This window comes from Fukomys damarensis, unplaced genomic scaffold, assembly GCF_012274545.1.
Source record: "Fukomys damarensis isolate Sample0158 unplaced genomic scaffold, DMR_v1.0_HiC HiC_scaffold_16, whole genome shotgun sequence".
In the NCBI taxonomy this organism is placed as follows: domain Eukaryota; kingdom Metazoa; phylum Chordata; class Mammalia; order Rodentia; family Bathyergidae; genus Fukomys; species Fukomys damarensis.
This window is the reverse complement of record NW_022900928.1, coordinates 58,448,156-58,471,783: the sequence shown is the minus strand read 5'-3', so window position 1 is coordinate 58,471,783 and position 23,628 is coordinate 58,448,156. Positions and strand designations below refer to the sequence as shown.

The window sequence follows — 23,628 nt, the reverse complement described above, 5'->3', positions numbered from 1 at the left end:
CTCGGGCTGGCACGTCCTGGAGGGGAATTTGAAAGCAGTAGGTTTAAGCGCAGGTAGAATCTATTTTGTGGTGTGGGCAAGGCATTTATTTAACTTCTCCGGCCTCCAGTTTGAAAGTGAGGGTGTTGAATTACTAGAGAGCGCGGGTTCTGCCCGGGCTGCCAGAGGGATGTTGCAGACGGGGTTAGGGGCGGCCGCCGCTTACCCGGCAGCCTGCTCCGCGAGGCCAGGGCGCTGCTCTACCTGGTGCTGCTGCAGGCTCCCTCCCAACCCTTTAACTTTCTCCGGCCCTACTTGAAAAGTTCAGTACCTTGCAGTCACCCATCCTTGGAAGGATTTTAAACTCAGTTCCTGTCTCAGTTTGAAGGGGACCAATACAAGTACCTTACTTCAGTTTGAGTAGAGAACATCAGATCCTACACAGATACGTCATGTTTCTTTAGACATTCCTAGCACCTGATTTTTTTTTTTTTTACAAAAGCGATTATTAATGAACTTGGGAATGTGTTGAAAAATCATTTTCAGGGGCAGGGGATGTAGTGGTGCCGTGCCTGCCTGGCAAGCACAAGGTTCTGAGTTCGATCCCCAGTACCGAAAAAAAAAAAAAATTAAAACAATTTAACCAAATACAGTTCACGGAAGGCTGAGGCATGAGGCAGGATTGTTTCAGTCCAGCCTCGGGCTACATAGCCAGTTTAAGACGCGCCTGGACTGCACAGTGTGATCTTGCCTGAAAAAACAAATACTAAAAAGAAAAATTAAAACACACTTGAGACTCATTTAGTGGGCTTCTTGGCAACCTTGGGGCACTAAGAGTGACAAAAGGTAAAGGTACAACCGAAGATAAGGGTATTGGATAAACGAGTACTTGGAGTGAACCTTGCAATCTATTGTTGACAGAGCATTCATTTTTTAGAACACTACCCTTTTTATATGTTGGCTGGAGCTCAGAAAGAACAATTGGCCCGTTCATTTTGCTGGATAAATAATGATTTAATCCATTTGCTAAAGCAGCATCATTGGATTTGAGATGACAGACTGATATTTAGGATTGCATTTTTTTAACTTTCATAATTTTTTTGTTTTAGTTAGTGTGATTTTATTTTCCAGAAACAATAATTTACTTCAAATATGCCAAAATGAGGAGTACTTTTTGAAGTTAATTGTATACTGTAAAAAGGATTACAGTGACTTTTTAAATCATTTCTCTAGTTTGGAATTTAATAATCAATTAATATTAGTAAGGGTAGACGAAGTAGTGAAATTCTTCAGTTTTGTATAAATGAGATTTGGTTAAAACACTTCAAAAGTAAAATTCTTGCCCTAGTGGCTTTTTTTCCCCCCTCTTGTACCCACATACACGGAAGAACACATAGGAGAGACGCAGAACTGATCAAAGAGGTGGTTAATTTCATTGTGGGGAAAATAGGTTGTCTTTCTATCTAATTACTTAACTGGAAATTAAAATGATTATTCTTTTCTCTGTGATAGTAGGAAATGATAGGGTTTGCCTTTCTTATCTTGCTGATTGTCATTCTCAGGAATGGGAAAAGAGTTTCGTTTTTTGATTTTGCTTATTGCCTCTCCATTCCCAAGAGGAGAGTTGGATTTTTTTTTATTATTATTCATGTTCATCTTCGGTAGGTTGTTGAAATGAAAGTATATTTTTGACTTTCAGTTCTCAGTCTTTTAATATAATTCATATACAGTTTAATAGTCTGAAATGTTGAATGGTAGTATGAGTCTTGTATTTTCATCTACTTTTAATTTTATGCATTTTAATTTAAGCCATTTAAAAAATAGAGGTACATCTTAACCAGTATTCCCCAAAGACTAGCACCTAAATAGTATGTCCCATTAAGGTTGTCTTGCATGACCCACAGACCAAAAGCTGGTGGGTACTGCTTTACAGTGATGCTGCCCCAGGGTACAAGATTCAGTGGAGCTGGGCTTGGTTGCTGTAGCTGTACCCATTACAAAGCTATTCTAACTTTCTTGGTGTTACCTTACCTAAACATTGTTAAGGGAACTTCCCTGACTTTTGTATCCAGGGTATGCTCATGTAGTATAGGGCCAATCTGACCACAAGAGAACACCTCTGTCTTTAGCTAATTTTAGAGAAATTCCACCTGGCCTATTTGTTTAAGTTCCTGGTATGTTAATATTTACAGTGAATGTACTCTTAAGCTATTCTTAAACTATGAAAGTACTGTAATAGTTTTTAATGACAGTTTAAAAACCAAGAAAGACAAAGGAAAAGGTAAAAATTCTCTTCACTCCCTAGAACCCCCCCCAGCCCTAGTTCTGTTTTTCATAGATAACTGCTGTTAGCCATTCCTTGTACTGTACGTGTAGAAAATGCTAGCAGTTTTGAAGGATAAGAATATTTGGTATCTCTTGTTTAAAAGTCTGTTAAAGTGAAGTTAGATGGTAAACATTGAAAGATTGCTTATTACGTTAAAAACAGTAAATTGTATTTCTCAGATTTTCATTGGAATGAAATTGTACAGTAGAATTTCCTGTATGTACTATATTTCAGAAGTGTTTGTATAAGTGCATATGCAAATTTTCTTGATCAGTGTTTGAAGATGAAGTTTAGTTTTTTATCCCCTAGAGTATGATATATAATTACATACCAAAATGGTGCCTTTAAAAAAATTTATGATCTAGGGTAGTAAAATATTGATGTAATATGTGAATCTTATTTATTTGGAAATGTTTGGAAAAGAATAATTGCCTATATGATTAATTTCTTTATTTCTTCATTTCATTTAATAATGAGCTCTAGTGTCAGCTTACCAGAAAACGTGGTTTCATTCAGGATAGGGATTATATATGGCTCTTAAAAAAGTTGTTTAGCTATTATGCATAGTAATCCTAGTAAATTCACTAGTTCAAAGTCCTTATTTTTTTTCTTTTTTTTTTTTTTAAGAGTAGGAAAATTTGTTGCAGAATAGCAATGAGGGAATAAGAATAGCTTCTGGGAGAAGCAGGGATCCTGAATGGATTACCCAGTATTTAGTTTTATTTAGTAGGTAGATTTTGTAAATTTGTTATGTGTAGGCTTTGTATTTTTTAATTGTAATAATAGTGATGTGACTGAGTAAGGTAACACCCACCTGTAAACCCATCCTAGCCCTGGGGAGGCTGAGGCAAGAGGGTTGCCAAGAATTTGAAGCCAGCCTGGACTAAAAAGTGAGACCTTCTCTTAAAAAAACAAAAACAAAAATAGGAACTTTTTTTTTTAAGGAAGCAAGTTTTTACATTTATTGAAAGTAGGAAAAGAAATAATGCTCTGCAGAGTTTAAAAGAATTAAACTTAAGAGGGCCGAAGATTTAGCTCAGTGGTGCTGCCTCCTGCCTCACAAGCACAAATTCAATCTCTGTAACCCCCGCCAAAAAACAAAAAAAACAACAAAAAAACAACCAGTTAAACTCAGGAAGAGAAGTACATTCTGCAGGGTGAAAACAGACCATTGTGAAAGAGTACATTGGCCATGAGAAAAATGGCTGCCATCTTTTTTTTGTGTTCCTCACTTAGGCGGAAGTCAGATTCAGGCTGTCCTATCAAAATCTTATTTGAATTCTCACTAGAAGGATTGATACTTTCTAGTTGTTTCTAGGTTCAGGGCTTGAGCAAGTCTTCTGGACTCCATGATTGACAGGCCATGCCAACTTGCCCACCTTGCTGGCCATGCCCTAGTCTGTCTCAGGCACTCTTTTTTTTTTTTTAACATTTATTAAGTTCTAACTTACATGTATAAACAAGGTGATTAAACTTTTTACATAAAGTGATGTAATAATCAAATACTGGTTACTTATTCATAATTTATGTGCATTTGAAATAAACTAGTTTTGAGTTCTAATAAGTAGATTTGTTTGTAAAGATATCCTCTTGCTGTTAACATTTGTTTTTTGTTTTTTTGGTACCAGGGATTGAACTCGGGTCGCTGCACTTGCAAAGCAGGCGCCGAAACCATTGAGCTAAATCCCAGGCCCTTGCTGTTAACATTTGGAACAAGGATCTGTGAACTGTAGCTAGTGGACCAAATCCAGCCTGCTTGCATGTTTTTGTAAATAAAGTTTTATTGGAACATATAGTAGCCATTCATTTACAAATAGTCTGTGGCTACTTTGGGGCTATAATGGCAGAGGTCATATCTTTCACACACTTCAAATATTTACTGTGCCCTTTTACAGAAAAAGTTTACTAGCCTTTAATTTAGAGAAATAACATAACTGTTGACTTTATAAGGTTAGTAACCTTTGTATCAGTAATTGATAGTAATTTTTGCATCAGTATTTGATAGTTTTTTCCCAAAATTTCAGGTAATCTCTGAGCTTTCGAGACCTTAAATGTGAATTTAATTTGTTTGTGAAAATTTGTAGCTAAATTGGACTGGCTGTGGGTGAGTTTGTGAACAGTCATAGTTCACTTGATTTTTAAGCCTTTGCATCATTTCTCATACTACCTTAAACAAAGAGGAAATTTAATTATCTTACATAGTAAAATCCAGAGACTCAATAATTGCTCAATATGTGACGCACATGCCTGTAATCCCACCACTCTGGGAGGCTGACACAGGAGGATCACAAGTTTGAGCCTAGCCTTGACAGTTTAGCACCTTGGTATAACCTTGTCTCAAAATAAAAATAAAAAAACGTGCTGCAGAAGTAGCTCAGTGCAAAGGTCCTGCATACAATCCTCAGGACCAGAAAAGGAAATAAAGGAATAATAGCTCAATAAAGAACAAAGATTTATTCTTGTATCTCTCTGCCCTGCAACCTTCTGCATTGGCTTTATAGTAAGATTCCTTTCGCTTTGTCACAGATTGGCTGTTGGAAGCATCCCATCCAAAAACAGCAATAGCCAAATGATTAAGAAAAATTGTGTCTTTTCCTCAGGTCTCTCTGAGGTCTCTCTGGCTTTTCCTCAGGTCTCTCTGGCTGATACCTTTCTCGTCAATTGGCTAAGGTTGAGGCATATTCCATATCTAACCAGTCACTGACGAGCAATGGAATTGCCCTTTCTTTTAACTTTGTTCCCATAGATTATTTTCGTTAGTCACATAGCATATGTTTTGAATTCTTTCTTATCTTCACCCAAAGTCAGATCAGAGTTTGGCCTGTCATACATAATCATAAATAACTTAGCATGATCATGTAAGTTCATATTTTGGCACGAAATTTAGTTGAATTATGCAATACAAAACATTAATTCCTGTTTAAATATTTGATAATTCTTATTCCATTGGCTAAAATTGCCTGCTATTTCTATAAATAAAGTTTTATTTAAGCACATTGTAGGTCATTTGTTTACTTATTATCTGTGGCTGATTTCCTGCTGTACCGGCCCAGTAGTTTCAACAGACCATGTGGATTACAAAACCCAACATGGGGGCTGGGGATTAGCTCATAGGTGCTGCCACCTGCCTTGCAAGCACAAAGGCCAGAGTTCGATCCCTGGTACCCAAAAAAAAACAAACCAACATGTTTACTTATGTGTCCTTTGGTTACTGATCCCTGCTTTAAGGTTGGGTTTGAACTCAGGACTTTGTGCTTGCGAGGAAGGCACTGAGCCAATTCCCTGGCCCCTATGGGCAGGTATCATGTGCAAAATACTTTTTGCATTTTAGGATGGAAGGATGAGTAAAGAATTTACACTGTAAAAGAAAGATAGGCCATATGCTATGTCTGAAAGTGTGTTAAGTGCTATTACAGTGCATATATAAAGTAAAATTAATATTCAGTGCACTAATATTGGTATCAGTACATTGTCTCTGTAGTGTGAGTTCTCAGTAGTTCTTGCTACTTTTTATTTATTTTTTTAATTTTTTGGTACCAGGGATTGAACTAGGGACCTTGCGCTTGCTAGACAGGTGGTAGAACCACTAGGCTAAATCCTTGGCACTCTTCCTACTTTTTAAATTTTTGAAAACTTGTTTCTGTAACTAACAATCTTTTAGCTCAGAGTTTGTGTACTTCTCACAAAAACTCATCTTTTACCCCAGGGTGGCACACACATGTAACCTTAGCTACTTGGAAGTCTGAGGCTGGATAATCATAAATTTAAGGCCAACCTGATCAACACAGCAGAACTGGTATCAACAATACCCTTAATAAAAGGGGCAAGGAGGACACAGCTGTGGTTAATTGACTATATAACTCTTAGGACTTTATGGTATATACGGGATGGATTAAAACTTCATTAGCTGATATGAAGGCACTTGATATTTAAGCTGTTCATAGGTTCTAGACTTACAGAAACTATGCAGATTTAATTATTAAGCAAAAACTATGTCAACTTACCACTTACACCTAATCAACACAAAAATTATTAAATATGTAAATTTATCTATCCTTTAAATTTACTTTTTTACCCCCCCAAGTCAAACTCAGGACCTTGTGCTAACCAGGCAGGCATGGTGACACTGAGCTAAATCCCTGGCTAAATTTATTTTTGTCAAATGAAATTATTGAAACAGTTATGGATAGAGATGATAAAGACCTGAATTGGGAGATCTAGTTGTGAAAACCATTTTTGTTGTTTGTGTTTGTTGTCTCTAATTAGTGTTTATAAGCTTGGTCATTTTACAGCATTAAAATAAGAGGGAAGTATTGCCCTTGACATAATTAACAGAAAAACTCAAATGAGTATTATATGTAAGCTTAATTCACTAACAGAAGAAGTGAGCATTTGAGGACCAGCTCAAGGCGAGATAAATATGAGAAAATACAAAGTTTAACAGTTTTTATTAATGAGAATATAGAAATTGAAGAGAGAACATAGGGAACTGCCAGCTTTATTGAATACATGAGAAATATTGTCTAATTTTAAAGATATTTAAGAAAGATAGTAACCTGTGTTTTAAAAATCAGCTGCTATTACCTCTGCGGTTTCAAAATGAAGAGTAGCATTTGTGAGATTTTCGCAGGTCATTTCAAATCTTTGCTTTTCTTGCTTTGTTGGTGACTTAAATCATTACCATTTCTAACATTTATTATGTGAATAATGTTTTCTTATGGGTAAAATAAAGGAACTGGACTGAATTTAGCGTTCTTGTCACTTAGCATTTAGAATTAATAATCGCAAATAACAGTATATTTGTCTTTCTGCTTACCTGTTCAGTAGGAAGAGTTATTTTTCTTTTAAATTTACAAAACTCAGAAAAGGACCAAACTTCAATGTGAAATTTTGCTTTATTGTTGTACTTCTGCTTTATATTTAAGTTTTAAAAATTTGCTTTGCATTTTCATTTCTCAAAAATACTGAATATTTCATTCCTTGAAAATATTGAAACAAATCACTTCTACATGAGCAAGTAGTGTTGGTACCTAATTTAGAATTTCATGTCACCTTTATGGGAAATACAGTTACAGAGGTAGTCGAGATGGTAATGTGCACTTACATCTTTAGAGGACTTTTGACATAAAAACAATAGACAAAGCTTTACCAGTTTGCTTCACAGAAAATCCTGTTAATTGTTGGGGACTACCTTATTTACAGTGGTACTTGAGAAAGGGCAGAATAAGATAGAAGTGTTTAGGACTATTTAATAGGACTCTATTATAACTTCGTTAACTGGCCATATATCACTTGGGGCAAGTCACTTGAATCTTGTATTAGAGTGATGCAGTTATTGTGAACCTGAGGTCCTGGTAGGTGTCTGTAGAGTGAGAATTCTACTAAGCTCTCTAAATGCCACCCTCCTTCTTGCTTTTGGTGGTATTTTTACACGCAAAATGGAACTAAAAGCTGGACATGGTGGTGCATGTCTATAATCCCCCTGCCTATGAGACTTTGAAGCAAGAGGATTGAAAATTCAAGCCTAGATTGGGCAACTTTGACTTAGTGATAGCCTCTTTCATAATGAAAATTTAAAAGTGTTTGAGAATGTAGAGAGGCCCTGAGTTCAATGTGCAGTACAGGGGAGAAAAAAGGAGCTAAAAATTCTTGTCCTGTTTGCTTTGTTTGGGAATCACATGGTGTTATGTACATAAAAATAAATCATTATTGCTATTTAGCATTAAAACTGAGCAAAAATTATTTATATTTAAGGGTTTTAAACCTGCATGTGAACTTGGATGTAGGAAAAATTACATATTTATTTATACATACTCTTATTCATGTAGGCAGCAGTAGCATTTGTAGTATTAGAGACTGTTTCCCTTAGAAATTGCAAGTAGTTTCATAATATTAAAAAATCTGACGCTAACATTTATATTTGTCATTTCTTACAAGTTTAGTTATTAAATCTCTTAGTGTAGATACTGTTACTGAAAGCATAAAATTGTTCTTTATATCTTGATAATTCTGGTATAATTTTGTTGTATTATGAATTTTATGCACTTATTTATTTATTGACACTGGGGTTTGAGCCAGGGCCTTATACATGCTAGGTAAATGCTCTACCATGTCCTTTATGCCATTTTATTTTTAGATAGGAGCTCACTAAATTGACCATTCTGGCTTCAAATTTGCAATCTTGCTGCTTCAGTTTCTAATGTCTGGGATTACAGTCTGTGCCACCATGCTACTACCTTTAAAAATATTTTTCTAGGAGGAGATTTGTAGCTTTCCTTAGGTTGTACCATGCAGGGAAAAACAATGATTCAGAACTTTTTTTCAGAACTTCAGTGCTGTTATTGTGTTGATTTGACCACCAGTGACTGCTCATTACCTTTTTAGTTCAGTTACTCCCCCAGCAAATTAACAGTGTTCTTAAGTTTATGGAAAGACTACAGTTGTATTTGGAGGCCATTTGCATCTCAGAAGTTAAAAAACAATTATTGTAGTTAGGCTTAGGGAAAGGAATATCTTAGAAGTAAAATTAGGAAGCCTAGTATAAATTGTTGAAGCTTCAGTGTAAACCATGTATGAACTAGATTTAATAACACCTGTTTTCCACCTGACAGGTGGTAACCTGTTGTGCCACTGCCACAGCAGAGCTCCACTTATAATAAGCATGACACTGTTTCTCCATTGTGTGAGGTAGAAAGTTTTGGAATAACCCCCAAAGTAAAAGGACATAGAAAAGAATATTTTATAGGAATGTTTTGTCTTGGTATGTGATAGTTGTTTGAATACATATTCTTATGGGTAATTTTCAGGAAATGGGAGAGAGGTATTGGCAGTATTTAAGACTGTTGGTATGTTGCTAACACAGTTGTACTTCATTATTTCTGGGAGATTCAGTGGAAAAGAGGTAGAGTAAGATTCAGGAATAATGAGAAAAGAGCGAGGGAAATTAAAATTAAAGTTAGTATATATAAATTAAACTGAAGAATCTTAAGAATGGAGAGAAGGGTGTTTTTTCTCAGTAGTACGAGGGAATAGGGAAAATCACTTGTATTTGATACATAAATATATATGTTTGGTATACAACAATTTAGGCAATTGTTTTGGAGGAAAAGACAAAGATGAAGTTTCAAGTAAGAAGTGGAATCTAAGAATATGTATCTAGGTTTCTTGCCTTTTTGTGTGATACTTTATTATATTCTACAAATACATGCTACCTTCAATTAAGACATAAATACATTCCAAGAGGGACTAGAAATATATTATTGATGTTAAATAATTTTTTGGCTTATTTATTTTTGAGATAATGTCTCTTATGTAGTCTAAGCTGGCCTTCAACTCCCAAGGTACTCCAAACTGTTTATTCTGTTTTTTGGTACCAGGGATCGAACTTGGGGCCTTGAGCTTGCAAGGCAGGTGGTGCACCACTGAGCTAAATCTCTGGCAGTAGGGGTCAAGATTAAATAAATTAATCTTTTTTGGGTACTGAGGTTTCAACTCAAGAGCTTGTGATTGCAAGGTAGGCACAGCTCCATGGAGGTACATCCTTAGCCCTAACCCAAACTGGCTGTGAACTCACCATCCTGCCTCAGCCTCCCAAGTGCTGGGGTATGGAGGTGCAGTACTATGCCTGACTAAATGATAATTTGGATGTAAATTTTAGTAGTCACTGAATTGGCTAAAACTTAGGTTTTAATTGTATTTATACATAGCTCTGTCTTAGACAATTTAAAGTGGGAACCTGTGCTAATTATATTATGTAAGCTAATAAAATATGTAAACAGTAAAATAGGCTTTTCAAATTCTCACCTGTCTTTTAAAATTAGGATCTTACATAAAGCTGATTAATAGTAAATGCTCCATGGGGGGTGGGGTAAGGGAAGGAAAAGGAAAAAATATGAGAAAAGGTAAAAACAGTAACAAAGAGGGGTGAAGGGGTTGAAGCGAGGGCAGGGGAGTGGTGAAAAAGTAAGAACCAGGATATATCATGTACAGGTACAAATTCCCATTGATGGATGTCATATTGTATACCTAAAATGTACCAGTGAACTTAATTAAAAAAAAACATAGTAAATACTCAGTTTCTGTATATTCAGATATCCTTTCTAACAATACCTGTGTTTTTACATAGTTGTAATGAGTAGCTTCTTACATGTTGTCTTTCCACTTAGCTTTATGTAAATGTTGATACAGCTTGTCCAAATATGCAAAAATGAAGCAACCCCCCCAACAAAAATACCACTCTCTATATCTATCATGTTATCACATAGTTTCAACATTATTCTGTGGTTTTAATCATTGGCTATTGAAAAGAGCACTTCTGAGAATATTTTGGTAGAGATAATTTTCCTTTAGATTTATTTCCTTTGGGTTTTTTTTTCCAAAAGCAGAATTTCCTGTTCAGAAAAGCTCTGTAGCTTTTGTGATATACCAGCAACCAACGTACTTTCTAGAAATACTGCCAGATATTTACCTGTTATCAACACCATCTTCTCTCAATATTGATATGTGTAACCGAGTTCACTGGTTAAATGAGTAGATAATCAAGAATACCTGAAAGCTACTTTAACTTGTAGATTTAGTAGAGCAATTGTTTGTGTGTGTGTGTGTGTGTGTGTGTGTGTGTGTGTGTGTTTGTGTTTATTTTTGAGACAGGGTCTTGCTGTATAATTGAGGTTATCCTTGAACTCACTATTTAGAATAGGCTGGCCTTGATTCATGTTGATCCTCCTGTCTCAGCCTTCTAAGTGCTGGAATTACAGGTATGTGCCACCAAGCTTTGCTCATTTTTGTTTTGTTTTTAGTATTGGGGATTGAACTTGGGTCCTTGTGCTTGCGAGGCAGATAGTAGAACCACTGAGATAAATCCCCAGCCCTTAGGCTCATTTTTTAAAATAAGATTTTTCTTTTGTACAATGTTGAGTGTTTTTGATAGTTTCTTCTATTTTAATCTTAGTATTTAACTTAGTATTTTAGTATTTCTTTTATTATTGTACAGATATATATTTTAATGAAGATCTGTATATTCTCCTTTAGTCATATTCTCCAAAACCTGAATCTTTTTCTTATTGAAAAAACTTACCTACTTAGATTGTTGAATATTGTGAAGTTACAACTCCAACTTTATTAGTTTATTCTAATTTTGTTCTTTCATTTTAAGATACTAGTTTTTCTTGTCACAAAATTCTATATTTTCCAATGATGAATACTTTGTTAGCATAGAGAGGTTTCTAAGTGGTATTTGTAAAAAAATTGTTTTCATTTTAGAAATTTACAGACTCATTCAAATACTAAGACTTAATGTTTTAGAGTATAATCATTTTGGTCTCTTCCTCTATCACCTCTTAATTTTTATTATTTATTTATTTACTTATTTATTGGTACCTGGGATATAAATCACCTTTTTAAAAAGAAATGGGATAATATTCTATGGATAGCTTTATAAGCTGACTTTCTATTTAGTGGTTTGTATTTTTTCCATGTCAGTTAATGTTTTTCTATAGCATTTTGATTAGCTGCATTATGATGTAATGGGATCTAAGATGTACCATGATTTACTTGTATTGCATATACTTTTTTTCCCAGTATCAGGAATTGAACTTAGGGCCTTGTGCTTGCCAGCCAGGCATGGCACCACTGGGCTACATTCCCAGCCCTTACATTTACATTCATAAATAGCACTATAATTAAAATTTTTGTGGTTACACCATTATAACATTTTTAAGATTTCAAGTTTATTATTTTACTGTTATATCTTTGCTTCATGGAACTATTCCTTCAGTGTTTTGGAATATTTCAATATAGTTAATTTTTTTGTTTCACATATCTAGCTCGCCCTTTACCTGCACTTAATTCTCCTCTGTCCTTACTCATTATTATTCCCTTACTTTTGTCTCCCTTCTACTTTTTGGCAACCTTTTTAGATTTCCACATACTAGAGAGAACACACAGAACATGTCTGAGTGAGGCTTATTTTTCTCAGTGTGATCTCTAGATCTGTCCACTTTCCTGCAAATGACAAAATTTTGCTTTTAAAATATTTTCTTTGGCAAAAAACAACAACAAAAACAAAAAAGTCGAGCATGGTGGCGCACGCCTGTAATCCTAGCACTCGGGAGGCTAAGGTAGGAGGAGCACTGTGAGTTTGAGACCAGCCTGGGCTACATAGTGAGTTACAGGTCAGTCTCAACTACATAGTGAGACCCTGTCTCCAAAAACCAAAAAAAAAAAAAAAAAAAAAAAAAAAAAAAAAAAAGAAAAAGGAATTTTCTTTGGTCATATTTGCACAACTCAAATGATTTACTATCACTCTTTAAATGTAAGAAACAGGAAAATGGTCTAGTACTGAGTGTGGTAGACCAGTGGATGCTAGGTGTTGGTCCGTTAATTGCCCATGTGATCTAGGACAAATTACTTATAAGAATGGGCCTTGTTTTATTTTCTCACCTACAGAGTAGCTATAATGTTACCTTTCTTATTTGTTTTCTTGATTTTTTATTAGTAAAAAATATAATATATAAGAACATAAAATTATGAAGTGTTAGCCAGGTGTGCTGGTGCATGCCTGATATCCCAGCACTCAGGAGGCTGAGGCAGGAGGATCACTGTGAGTTCGAGACCAGCCTGGGCTGCATAGTGAATTCCAGGTCAGTCTCAACTACAGTGAGACCCTGTCTCAAAAAACAAAAAACAAACAAACAAAAAAATATAATTATAAAGTGTTCCATAAATATAAGGCATTGTTGTCAAGAATCACTTCATGGGGCCGGGGATTTAGCTCAGTGGTTCCACCGCCTGCATTGAAAGCACAAGGACCCGAGTTCAATTCCCGGTACCAACAAGCAAAACAAACAAGAATCACTTCATGTTCATCTGGTAAATACAGTATTTTTGTTTCTTTCAGATAATTTATAATTAACTGAAATAAAAGAAGAGGACTAGGTTTTGTTGTTGTTATTTTGAGACAGGGTCTGGCTATATAGTTCAGGCTGATCTTGAGCTCACTGTATAGCTTAGGTTGGCGTTGGACTCAAAGCAATCCTCTTGCCTCAGTTTCCCAAGGGCTCGGATTGTAGGTATGCACCACCATGCCTGTCTTTTTGGTACCAGGGATCAAACTCGGGTCCTTGAGCTTGCAAGGAATCAGAACCACTGAGCTAAATCCCTGGCTCTGACTTGATTTTTAAGAGAGAATACCAGTATGAAAATATACAGTTTTAAAGCTTTTTTTTACAAGTTAATCATATCCATATTTTGATCAATTAGGCTTGTAGGAGATTAGCTTATGAAAGACCCTGGTTTTGTGTATGTAGACTTATGGTATATTCTTTTAACGGAGCTCTCTTAGGAAGACTAAAACTTTTAATATGGAAAATTTTGTTCAAAAGATCCTTTTCAATAGTGTAAATTAAAATAAATCTAATACTGAAATTTTAGAAAAATTATTTTGGTATTTATCTGCCTAGCTGTTCCCATGTTTGAGAAATACCTTTTGTATAATTTGAGTATCTTAGTTTATAGACTCTGATTTAATCGTGCAAATTTTGCTTTCTTTTCTTACTTTCAAAAAATGGCTTTGGAGGGGCATACTTACCATATAGTGTAGGAAGCAGGGTTGTGGATGAAGAAGCTTTCTTGAATATTTGCTAACTTCTTTAGATTGTGGATGTAGGAACTGATAAAGGGATGCTGTATCCGTAAATTAATGTAAGAAGCTGGGTGTGGTGGCCCATGCCTGTAATCCCAGCATTTGGGAGGCTGAGGCAGGAGGATTGCTGGGGTTTCTAGGCCAGCCTGAGCTACATATCAATATTTTTTTGATGGGGGGAGGTACTGGAAGTAGAACTCAGGATGTTGCTTTTGTCAGGTAGGCACAGTGCCACTGAGCTAAATCCCCAGCCTTGTATTGTTCTTTTGTTGTTGTTGTGTTTTTTGTGATACTGGGGATCAAACTCAGGATTTTGCACTTGCCAGGCTCAGTGCCACTGATACATCACCTGCCGTAGGCTACATACTGAGTTGAAGAGTAGCCTGAACTACAGAGCAAGACCCTGTCTCCCAAGAAAAGAAAACAAAAAAGTTTTTTGTTTGTTTGTTTTGTTTGTTTTTTGGGGGTTTTGAGACAGGATTTTGCTATTAGTTCAGGCTGCTCTTGAACTCACAGCAGTCCTCCTGCCTTGGCCTCCCAAAAGTTGGTATTACAGGCATGTGCCACCACACCCAGTGTAGGACCAATTCTTAGTACTCTGCTAGGAGCAAACTTGAAATACCACCAAGGGGATGTATCACACAGCTCAGCACTTGTGAGATTCCCATTATAGAAGATGGGTAGGTATATGAGCTTTCTAGATAAGTTATTAGCTATGTAAAGAGACAAGCCATAATGAACTGAAAACAGGATAATTCTAAAGAAACATAAATGTAGAGATAACATGAAAACAGTATGGCATTAAAAGCAAAACTGATCTTTTAAAAGTCAAAACCAAATTTCTGGAAGTAAAAATGATCACTGAAAATTTAAATTAAAGGACAGGTAAAACATTGAGAATTGGAAAGAATTAGCAATTAGAGTTTTGCTCAGAGACCTAAGGAAATGGGAAACATGAAATAGTAGGCAAACAATAAAACACCCAATGTGTGTCTGATTAATTGAGTTTAAAAAGTTAAGAGAAAAGAGGCAATGGCTAATAGTTTTCTGGAACTCAAAAAAGTATTTGTCCTCAGAATAAAAGAAAGCTTACCTTTTTTTTTTTTTTTGGAGAGAGAGTCCTTGTTATGGCATGTGCCACCATGTCCAGCTCACCAAATCTTGAACAAGAAAAACATAGGGAAGTCTGAAGAACACCAAAGAAAAATAAAAATTATTAATGAAAATGAATGAGTTAGAATGACAGCAGACTTAGCAGCAAGAGATGTCAGAATAAGATAATGCCTTCCAAATGCTGAGGAAATAATGGTCATCTCGAACCTGAAAGTTATGCTTAAGATAACGCACATTGCCTTAAACTACTTTAGTTCACGTGAGTGGAAAACTCACAGGCTCATCTAATAAATGATCTAAACATGAGAAAGAGACAAAGAAATCTTCATCAGATTTGGTAAAAAAAACCCAAAATATCCAGGATGTGAGGGCAGTCTGGCTGTGGTATTTGTCTCCTCATTGATCTCCAAGGTTGATTCAGCTGATATGGCTGGCTAGGCTGTTGTCCCCTTGCTCACTGCTCCTTGTGAGGTCCCCCAGAGCTGTGAAGCTGCACACTAGCTGGAAGAGGATCATCCTCTCTAATAGAGGAAGACCATTCAAGGTTCTCCCCTGCTAGAACTTCCAAATAAGCTCTCAAAAAAAAAAAAAAAAAAAAAAAGAATGGGGCAGTCCTAGTGTGTGTGTGTGTGTGTGTGTGTGTGTGTGTGTGTGTTTATTATTTTTTGGGTACTGGGGATCCAACTCAGGCCCTTGCTCTTGCAAGGCAGGTGGTGGAACCACTGAGCCAAATCCCCGGTGGTCCTAATGTATATTTATACATTGGGTTAAAAACTTGATTGTGTCAATACAGTGATTTAAAAATACTAATGTAATCTGGAAAACAATGATTTAGAAAGTATCCAGAGTTTTGATAATACTTTTTTTATTGCACATATGTGTGAGGAGTTTGAATAAAATTATTCTGTGAAATATGAGATGAAGATAAAGAGTTGGGGCATGCCTATAATTCCACCTGTTCCAGAGGCTGAGGCAGGAAGATCCAAGTTTAAGTCTTTGAGCAGCTTACTGAGACCCCATCTAAAAATAATCAAGAAAGGGCTGGAATATAGCACAGTAGAAGAGCACTTGTCTAGCATCAGTTTAATCCCTAGTTTTCTGTCCCTCAAGAGACATGTGAGATGTAACAATGTTTGTTAATATTTTATAGATCATGTTTTTAACATTTAAGTTTAGTAGGTGTTATAAATACATGTTTTAATATTCAAATAAAAAGTTTTTAATCTCACTGGCAAATTAGGGAGCTTGCTTTTTTAAAATTAATTATTGTGCTAATGCAGATTAAACCCAGGGCATTCATGCTGAGATACATCCTCTGCCAAGCCCGCCTGCCTGTCTGTCTATCTGTCTATCTGTCTGTCTATCTTATCTATCATGTTGAGACCTTGAATTTGAAGTTTTCTTGCCTCAGCCTCCCAGGATGCTAGGATTGTAAGCTTATACACCATGCCTGGCTGAGATCACTCTTCTTGGAGTTGTCTTATACTTGGATAGATTTAATGATCTTAATGCTTGAATTAGGAAAGAAGAAAGATTAAAAATACTTTAGTAAAATTTCAGTTTTAGAAAATAGAAAATAACCCAGAGTAAAACCAAAGCAACTAGAAAGAAGAAAATAATGAGGAAAATTAACCAAAATGAAAAATAGAGGAAACAGAAGGTCAACAAAACTCCTAAGTGATTTCTGGATCAATAACCTGGGAAAATTCCTGGAAAGATTAAAAAGCCAAAAAATTAACTGCATTTAAAATGAAAAGAGGATCATAGCTTTAGATCTAGCAGCAAAAAAAAAAAAAAAAAGCACAAGATAAAACTGAATAGCTTTCTGGAAATAGTAATTCCACTCAACCTTGAAGAAAAGCAGATTGGCCCTAGGGTAGGGATTTAAGTATTTTGGCTATGTTATGTTTACGACAGTCCTTTAGATGTTAAGCTGGCTAAGTAAGCCAAGCAAGTCTGGAGATAGATTTGGTGATTACCAGTTTATTCCCCTTGTTTTAAGATTTGTTGTTTTACGTTTAACATTGGTTTTGAGGGCAATTCTAAATTTCATTGCTCTGGTTGTTGGTGTAGAAAGCTGTGGCTGTTTTGACACAATTTAGGTGAATAACAAACTCATTTATTTTTCTTCCACTCACATATTCAGTCTTTTTTCATAGACTATATTAGAATATCCTGTTGTCAGGCTGGGGATTTTGGCTCAGTGGTTTCGCCACCTGCCTTGCAAGTGCAAGGGCCCAAGTTTGATCACTGGCATCAAAAAAAGAAGAATGTCCTGTTTGGTTTTTTTTCCCTTTCTTTCTTGAAACAGGGTCTCACTATGTAGTTCAGGCTGGCCTTGCTTGAAATCACTATGGAGCCCAGGTTCAAATTTTCAGTGATCCTGCTGCCTCAATTTCCTGAGTGCTGTGATTACAGGCATGTGCCACTGTGCCCAGTATTCCTATTGCCTTTCACAGTACAGAAAAATGGTTCAAAAGTTTTCTTGAACGCAATTCTTGAGAGTCTGAATCCATCCTAACTTGTACTGTCCCTCTGTCCTGTATTCTGGGTATAGGAATGAACCTGACTGACAGAGGCAGCGTTTGAATCCTTAGCCATCATGTCTCCTTGCCATGTAATCTGTAACTCAATTAAAAATTTTAATAGATTAGCATGCTTTTATATTTGATTTGATATGTTGGTAGGAAGACATTGAAAATTAAAGAAAATACTGTTACTTTTAACTTGCAATTTTAAATGCTTTTTAACAAAACCTTACTCTCTTGTTTTAGTTGGAATAAATAACCTTATATAAAAGATAATGGATGAATTATGCTTCTTTCTCTTTGACAGAGGTGACAACAGGATTTATATACGTGAAGATTTTTTTTAAAGACCAACAGAAAAGGAAAATGCCGAAACCAGTAAGTGTATTTTATTACTTTTGACACTATTTACTTAAGATATTGTTAGCATTATTATTATTTTTCAGTGTAAGCCAAATGTTACAGGGAAGTTCTTGGGAAAAAAATGCACTCTTACTATGTTACTTTTAGAGTAGTGTGGCTAGAGCATGGTATTATGTAGGCAATGAAAAAGAGGTATGGGTAATGTCATTAGTTAAAATTCATGCTGTTAGTGCTTATCTTGGCTGTGCCATGTAGATGACCTTTATTAATTTAGTTCAGTCTGTTCACTTACTTTTCTCTTTGGTTAATTTACATAAGGATTGTGGTGAGGATTAAAAGAATCTGGTACACATTCATTGCTCAATAAATGATAACTTACTGTTAAGAGAAATAATGAAAGGTCAAGAGGATACATGTATTAATTTTTCATAATTTGAGCTTCAGCCAGCGCTAGTGATATACCCGGAGATTTGTATACCCATGATCAGTTTACTTAATTTTAGAATTGTATGATTCTTCTGGGCTAAAACTTTTCTGTCTTAGGGTAAATGTTTTGCATCTAATAAAATGGAGTGTTCTCAGTAATGTTATTCTTTTTTTTTTTTTTTTTTTTTTTTTTTTTTTGTACCGGGGATCAAACAGGACCTTGTGCTTATGAGGCAGGCATTGTGCCGATGAGCTAAATCCCCTGCCGTCAGTAATGTCAAACAATTATCTTTTAAAAGAAAATTGATTATAGTTACTAGAATTTTCTGGCATAAATATCACTTTGGGATGACTTTAAAAACTGGGAACAAAGGACATTGTTGACGGAAAAGTATAAAGATAAATAAAAGGCATAAAGACCAGAAAGGAAGACATGAACATTTCTATTTACAGATGACATGATTATTTATGTAGACAGCCCTTACAAGTATATAATACAACTGCTAAAACCAATAACAATTTAGGCTGAGGCCCAAAGATTGCAGTGAGTTCAAGGCCAACCTGTGCTACATAGTAAGTTCAAGGTCAGCCTTGAACTGCAAAATGAGACCTGTTTCACATAAAAAAAAAAAAAAAGGCAAGACAAAATAAGAGAAAAATTACAATATAAAATGTATGGTTTTTTTTAAAATAGTTCAATAGTACAGCTCAATTTTTAAACAGTGGACAAAAATTTTGGACATCTTCACAGAAGCTGTGTCAGTAATTAGTAAACATGAACAGATTCTAAATGTTTTTAGTTATTAGAAATACAAATTAAAACTACAGTGAGGGCCTGGGATTTAGCTCAGTGGCACCACACCTGCCTTGCAATTACAAGGTCCTGAGTTTGATTTACGGTACAAAAGAGAGAGAGAGAGAGAGAGAGAGAGAGAGAAAGAGAGAGAAGAAAGACTACGAGATACCTACCACTTTCTCATTAGAATAGCAACAATTAAATTATACACGATACATCTTGAATCTTTTTTTTCCAGTCCCCTCTATAACCCTTCTTTCCCTCCATGTTTACAAAAGCTTTGCTTCCATTTTTTCCTTTTCCCCTCCCTAGTTCTCTTTCCCATTTGAACATTTTCTTCCTGTTATTTCCCAAACTTTATTACACATTGTGGTCCTTATTTATACTTTTGGCTTATCACATCAGAGAAACCACGTGATATCTAAATGTGTGTCTTACTTATTTTACTTTGAGTATGGTTTTAAGGTGCATCCTTTTTTCCTAGATAGGTCTCAGGTCTATTCTTTCTTATGGCAGAGTAGTACTCCATTATATAAAAGAACTACATCTTTATGCATTCATTGGTTGATGGGCATTTGTGCTCATTCCAAGATTTAGCTATTGCAAACTGTACTACTATAAACATAAGTGTGCATATATCCTTGTAGTATGATGTTTTTAATTCTTTTGGGAAGATACCAAGAAAAGGAATAGCTAGGTCAAATGGAACCTCTAGCTTTAGTTTTTTGAGGAATCTCCACACTGATTTCCATAATGGTTACACCAATTTACACTCCCACCAACAGTGGAGAAGGTACCCTTTACCCCCATATCTCCATCTGCATTGTTTTGTTACTGGGAATTAAATCCAGGACCTTGCACTAGCCAGGCAGGTGCAGTGCACTGAGCTAAATCCCCAGCCACTAGCATTTGTTTTTGGTTGATTTTTTTTGATAATAGCCATTCTTTCTGGAGTGAGATGGAATCTCAACATTGTTATAGAGAGTTTGCATCTCTCTAATGATTAGTGATGTTGAACATATTGTCATATATTTGCTGTTTGTACTTCATCTGAGAAGTATCTATTCATTTCAGATGCCCATTTTTTTATTGAGTCTTTAAATTTGGGGAGGGTCTGACTTTTTTTAGTTCTTTATATATTCCAGATAATAATTTGTCTAAGGAACAGCTGGTAGAAACTTCTTCCCATTCTGTTCTCTTCACTCTTTTGGTGGTTTCTTTTGTGGTACAAAAGCTTTTTAATACAGTGAGGTCCCAGTTGTTGATCCTTTGTGATATTTCCTGTGCAGTTGGGATTTTGTTCATAAAATGTTTGTCTATACCAATGTTTTTTTAATAGTTCTACCTTTAAAAAAAAAAAGTTCTACCTGTTCTATCTTCCAGCAGATTGTGTTTCTGTTTTAGTATTTAGATCTTTGACCCATTTTGATTTTAGTTTAGTACCTGGTAAAAGATACGGGTCTAGTTTTAGTCTTCATCATATGGAAAGCCAGTTTTCCAAGCACCATTTACTCAAGAGGCTATCTTCTAGTGAAAGTATTTGGCTCCTTTGTTAAACATAAGGTGGCTGAGTGTGTTTGGAGTTGGTTCTGCATCTTCTAACCTATTCCATTAATCTTCAGGTCTTTGTTTGTTTGCCAGTACCATAGTGTTTTTATAATAGTAGCTTTATAGTATAATTTCAAGCTGGGGATTGTGACGCCCCCTGCCTTGTCTTTGTTGCCCAGAATTGCTTTTGCTATTCTAGGTCTTTTCTGGTTCCAAATGAATTTTAGGATTGTTTTCTTTAATTCTGTGACATCTGCTAGTGGTATTTTGATCAGGATTCCATTAAATCTATATAATAATTTTGGGACTGTGGCCATTTTGATTATTTTGGATCTTCTTACCCAAGAACATATTTTCATTTTCTGATACCTTCTTTAATCTTTTTCGGAGTACTGTAGTTTTCAATATAAAGATCTTTTATTTCATTAGATTGATTCCTCTGTTTCTTTTTGGATGTTATTATGAAAATATTGTTTTCCCTAATTTCTCTTTTAGTGAGTTTGTTATTTGTGTTCAGGAATGCTGTTGATTTTTCAATGCCATTTTATATCCAGCTGTGCTACTGAATTTGGTTATTAAATCTAGAAGTCTTATGGTGGAGTTTCTGGGTTTGTGTATGTAAAATATCATGTCCTTTGCAAATAATGATAATTTAACTTTTTCCTTTCCTATTCTTACTCCTTTTATTTCTTTTTGTTGTTTAATTGCTCTGGCTGATGTTCCCAAAACTATATTGAATAGGAGTGGTGATAGTAGACATCCTTGTCTTGTTCTGATTTTAAAGTGAAAGCTTTCAGTTCTTGACCATTCAGTATTATGTTGGCTGTTGGTTTGTCATAGATGGCTTTTATCAAAATGAGATAAAGACCATCTATTTTTCTTTTCTGTAGTTTTTTTAAAATCACAAATAGTTGTTGGATTTTGTCAAATGCTTTTTGTGTGTTTGTTGAGATGATCATGTAGTTTTTGTCCTTGATTCTATTACTATGGTGTATTACATTTATTGATTCACGTATTTTGAATCATCCCTGTATCCCTGGGATGAATCTTACTTGGTCATGGTGTATAATCTTGATTTGCTGCATTCTGTTTGCCAGTATCTTACTGAGGTTTTGTTTTTGTTTTTGTTTTTGTTTGTTTTGTTTTTTTTTGTACCGGGGAACGAACTTGGGACCTTGTACTTGTGAAGTAGGCAATGGAACCACTGAGCTAAATCCCTGGCCCTTACTGAGGATTTTTGTGTCTGTGGTTGTTGGGGACATTGGTCTATAGCTCTCTTTTTTGCTTGGATCCTTCTCTAGTTTTGATGTCAGAGAATGCTTGCTTCCAGGAATGAGTTTAGGAGTATTGCTTCCCTTGTAATTTCATTAAAGAGTTTGAGGAGTAATGGCATTAGAACTTCTCTAAATTTCTTGTAGAATTCATCAGTGAATCCGTAAGGGCTTTTCTTTGGTGGTGGGTTTTTAATTACATCTTCAACTTTATTGACTGATACTGGATTATTTAGAATCTTTGTATTTTCTTTTAATTAATTAATTAATTAATTTGGTACCGGGGATTGTACTTGGGTCCTTGTGCTTGCAAGGCAGGCCACTGAGCTAAATCCCTGGCCCTCTTTGTATTTTCTTGATTCAGCTTTGGTAATTCATATGTATCTAGGAATCTGTCCATTTCTTCTGTATTTTTCAACTATTAGAATACAGGTTCTTGAAGTAGGTACTAATGATCTTCTGGATTTCTGCAGGATCTGTTGTGATTTCACCCTTTTCATTCCTAGTTGCATGGTTTTGAGTCTTTGCTGTTTTTGACATAGTTGATGTTATGGCTTGTTTTGATGTCCCTCTCTCCATATCCTTATGTGGATGAGGTGGGGTTTTCTTTTACAGAGGTGACTGAATCTAGAGTATGTGATGCTGGGATTAAGAGCATGTGATTACTAAATCATTCCACTGATAGGTTTGCCACTGCCCTAATCCTGGTAGTCTGGATAAAAAGGGCAGAAAGATACTGCTATGGTTCCTTGTTGCTTTTGCTACTGTGGGCGCCATGAACTGTTTATACTCTGTGACAACCCTCTGCGATGAGCCACTCTACCTTGTAGCCAGCCAGTTATGGATTGATTATTGTGAGCTAAATAAACCTTTTCCCCTTTAACTTTGGCTGTCGAGTATTTTGTCTGACCGGTGCAAGAAAAGTAGCTAAAACAATTAGCTAAGGGTTTGTTAATTTTATTTAGTCTTTCAAAAAACTAACTCTTTGATTCATTGATTTTTTTTTTGTGTGTGTTTGTTTTTAAAGTCTCAGTCGCATTAATTTCTGTTCTAATATTTATAATTTCTTCCCTTTTATGAGCTTCGGTCTTGACTTGCTCTTCTTCTAGAAGCTTGAGGCTCAACATTAGGTTATTTATTTGAGCTTGTTCTATTTTTCTGATGTGGGATTTCACAGCTGTAACTTTTCCTCATAAGACTGCTTTCATTGAATCCCATCAGTTTTTGTATGTTGTATTAGCATTATTGTTTAATTGTAGAAACTGTCTAATTTCTTCTTTAATCTTATCTGTAACTCATTGGTTCAGGGGGGTGTTATATAATTTCCATGTGTTTATGAGGTTTTGTGGTTTCTTTTGCTATTTCCGATTTCATTGCACTATGATCTGACAATATGCATGCGATAATTTCAATTCCTTTGCATTTACTTAGGTTTGTTATATGAGCTAGTATGTGACCTGTTTTGGAGAACATCCTCTATGCAGCTCAGAAGATTGTGTACTCTGATGTGATATGGAATACTATGTAGACATCTATTAAGTCCATTTTTTCAAAAATTTGGTTTAGTTTTCAAATTTCTTTGTTGATTTTTTTTTTTTTTTTTTTTTTTGGGGTTTGTATTAAATTTTTGTCTTGCA

At 35.4% G+C, this 23,628-nt stretch overlaps 1 protein-coding gene across 4 annotated transcripts in view; it reads left to right on the top strand.

Annotated features, from left to right (window-relative positions):
• The first annotated feature begins 6 nt into the window (after nt 1–6).
• The window catches only part of Rdx (radixin), a 79,315-nt gene continuing 55,693 nt past the window's right edge, over nt 7–23,628 (top strand). For 3 of the 4 annotated variants that reach the window (XM_010610650.3, XM_033764314.1, XM_010610651.3), the window contains exon 1: nt 17,895–17,965. In XM_010610650.3, coding sequence (XP_010608952.1) covers nt 17,954–17,965 — 12 coding nt within the window. In that variant the 5' untranslated portion in view covers nt 17,895–17,953. Of the gene's footprint in view, nt 54–17,894; nt 17,966–23,628 lie in introns of those variants that run through there. The other variant, XM_010610649.3, reaches the window with a different exon arrangement.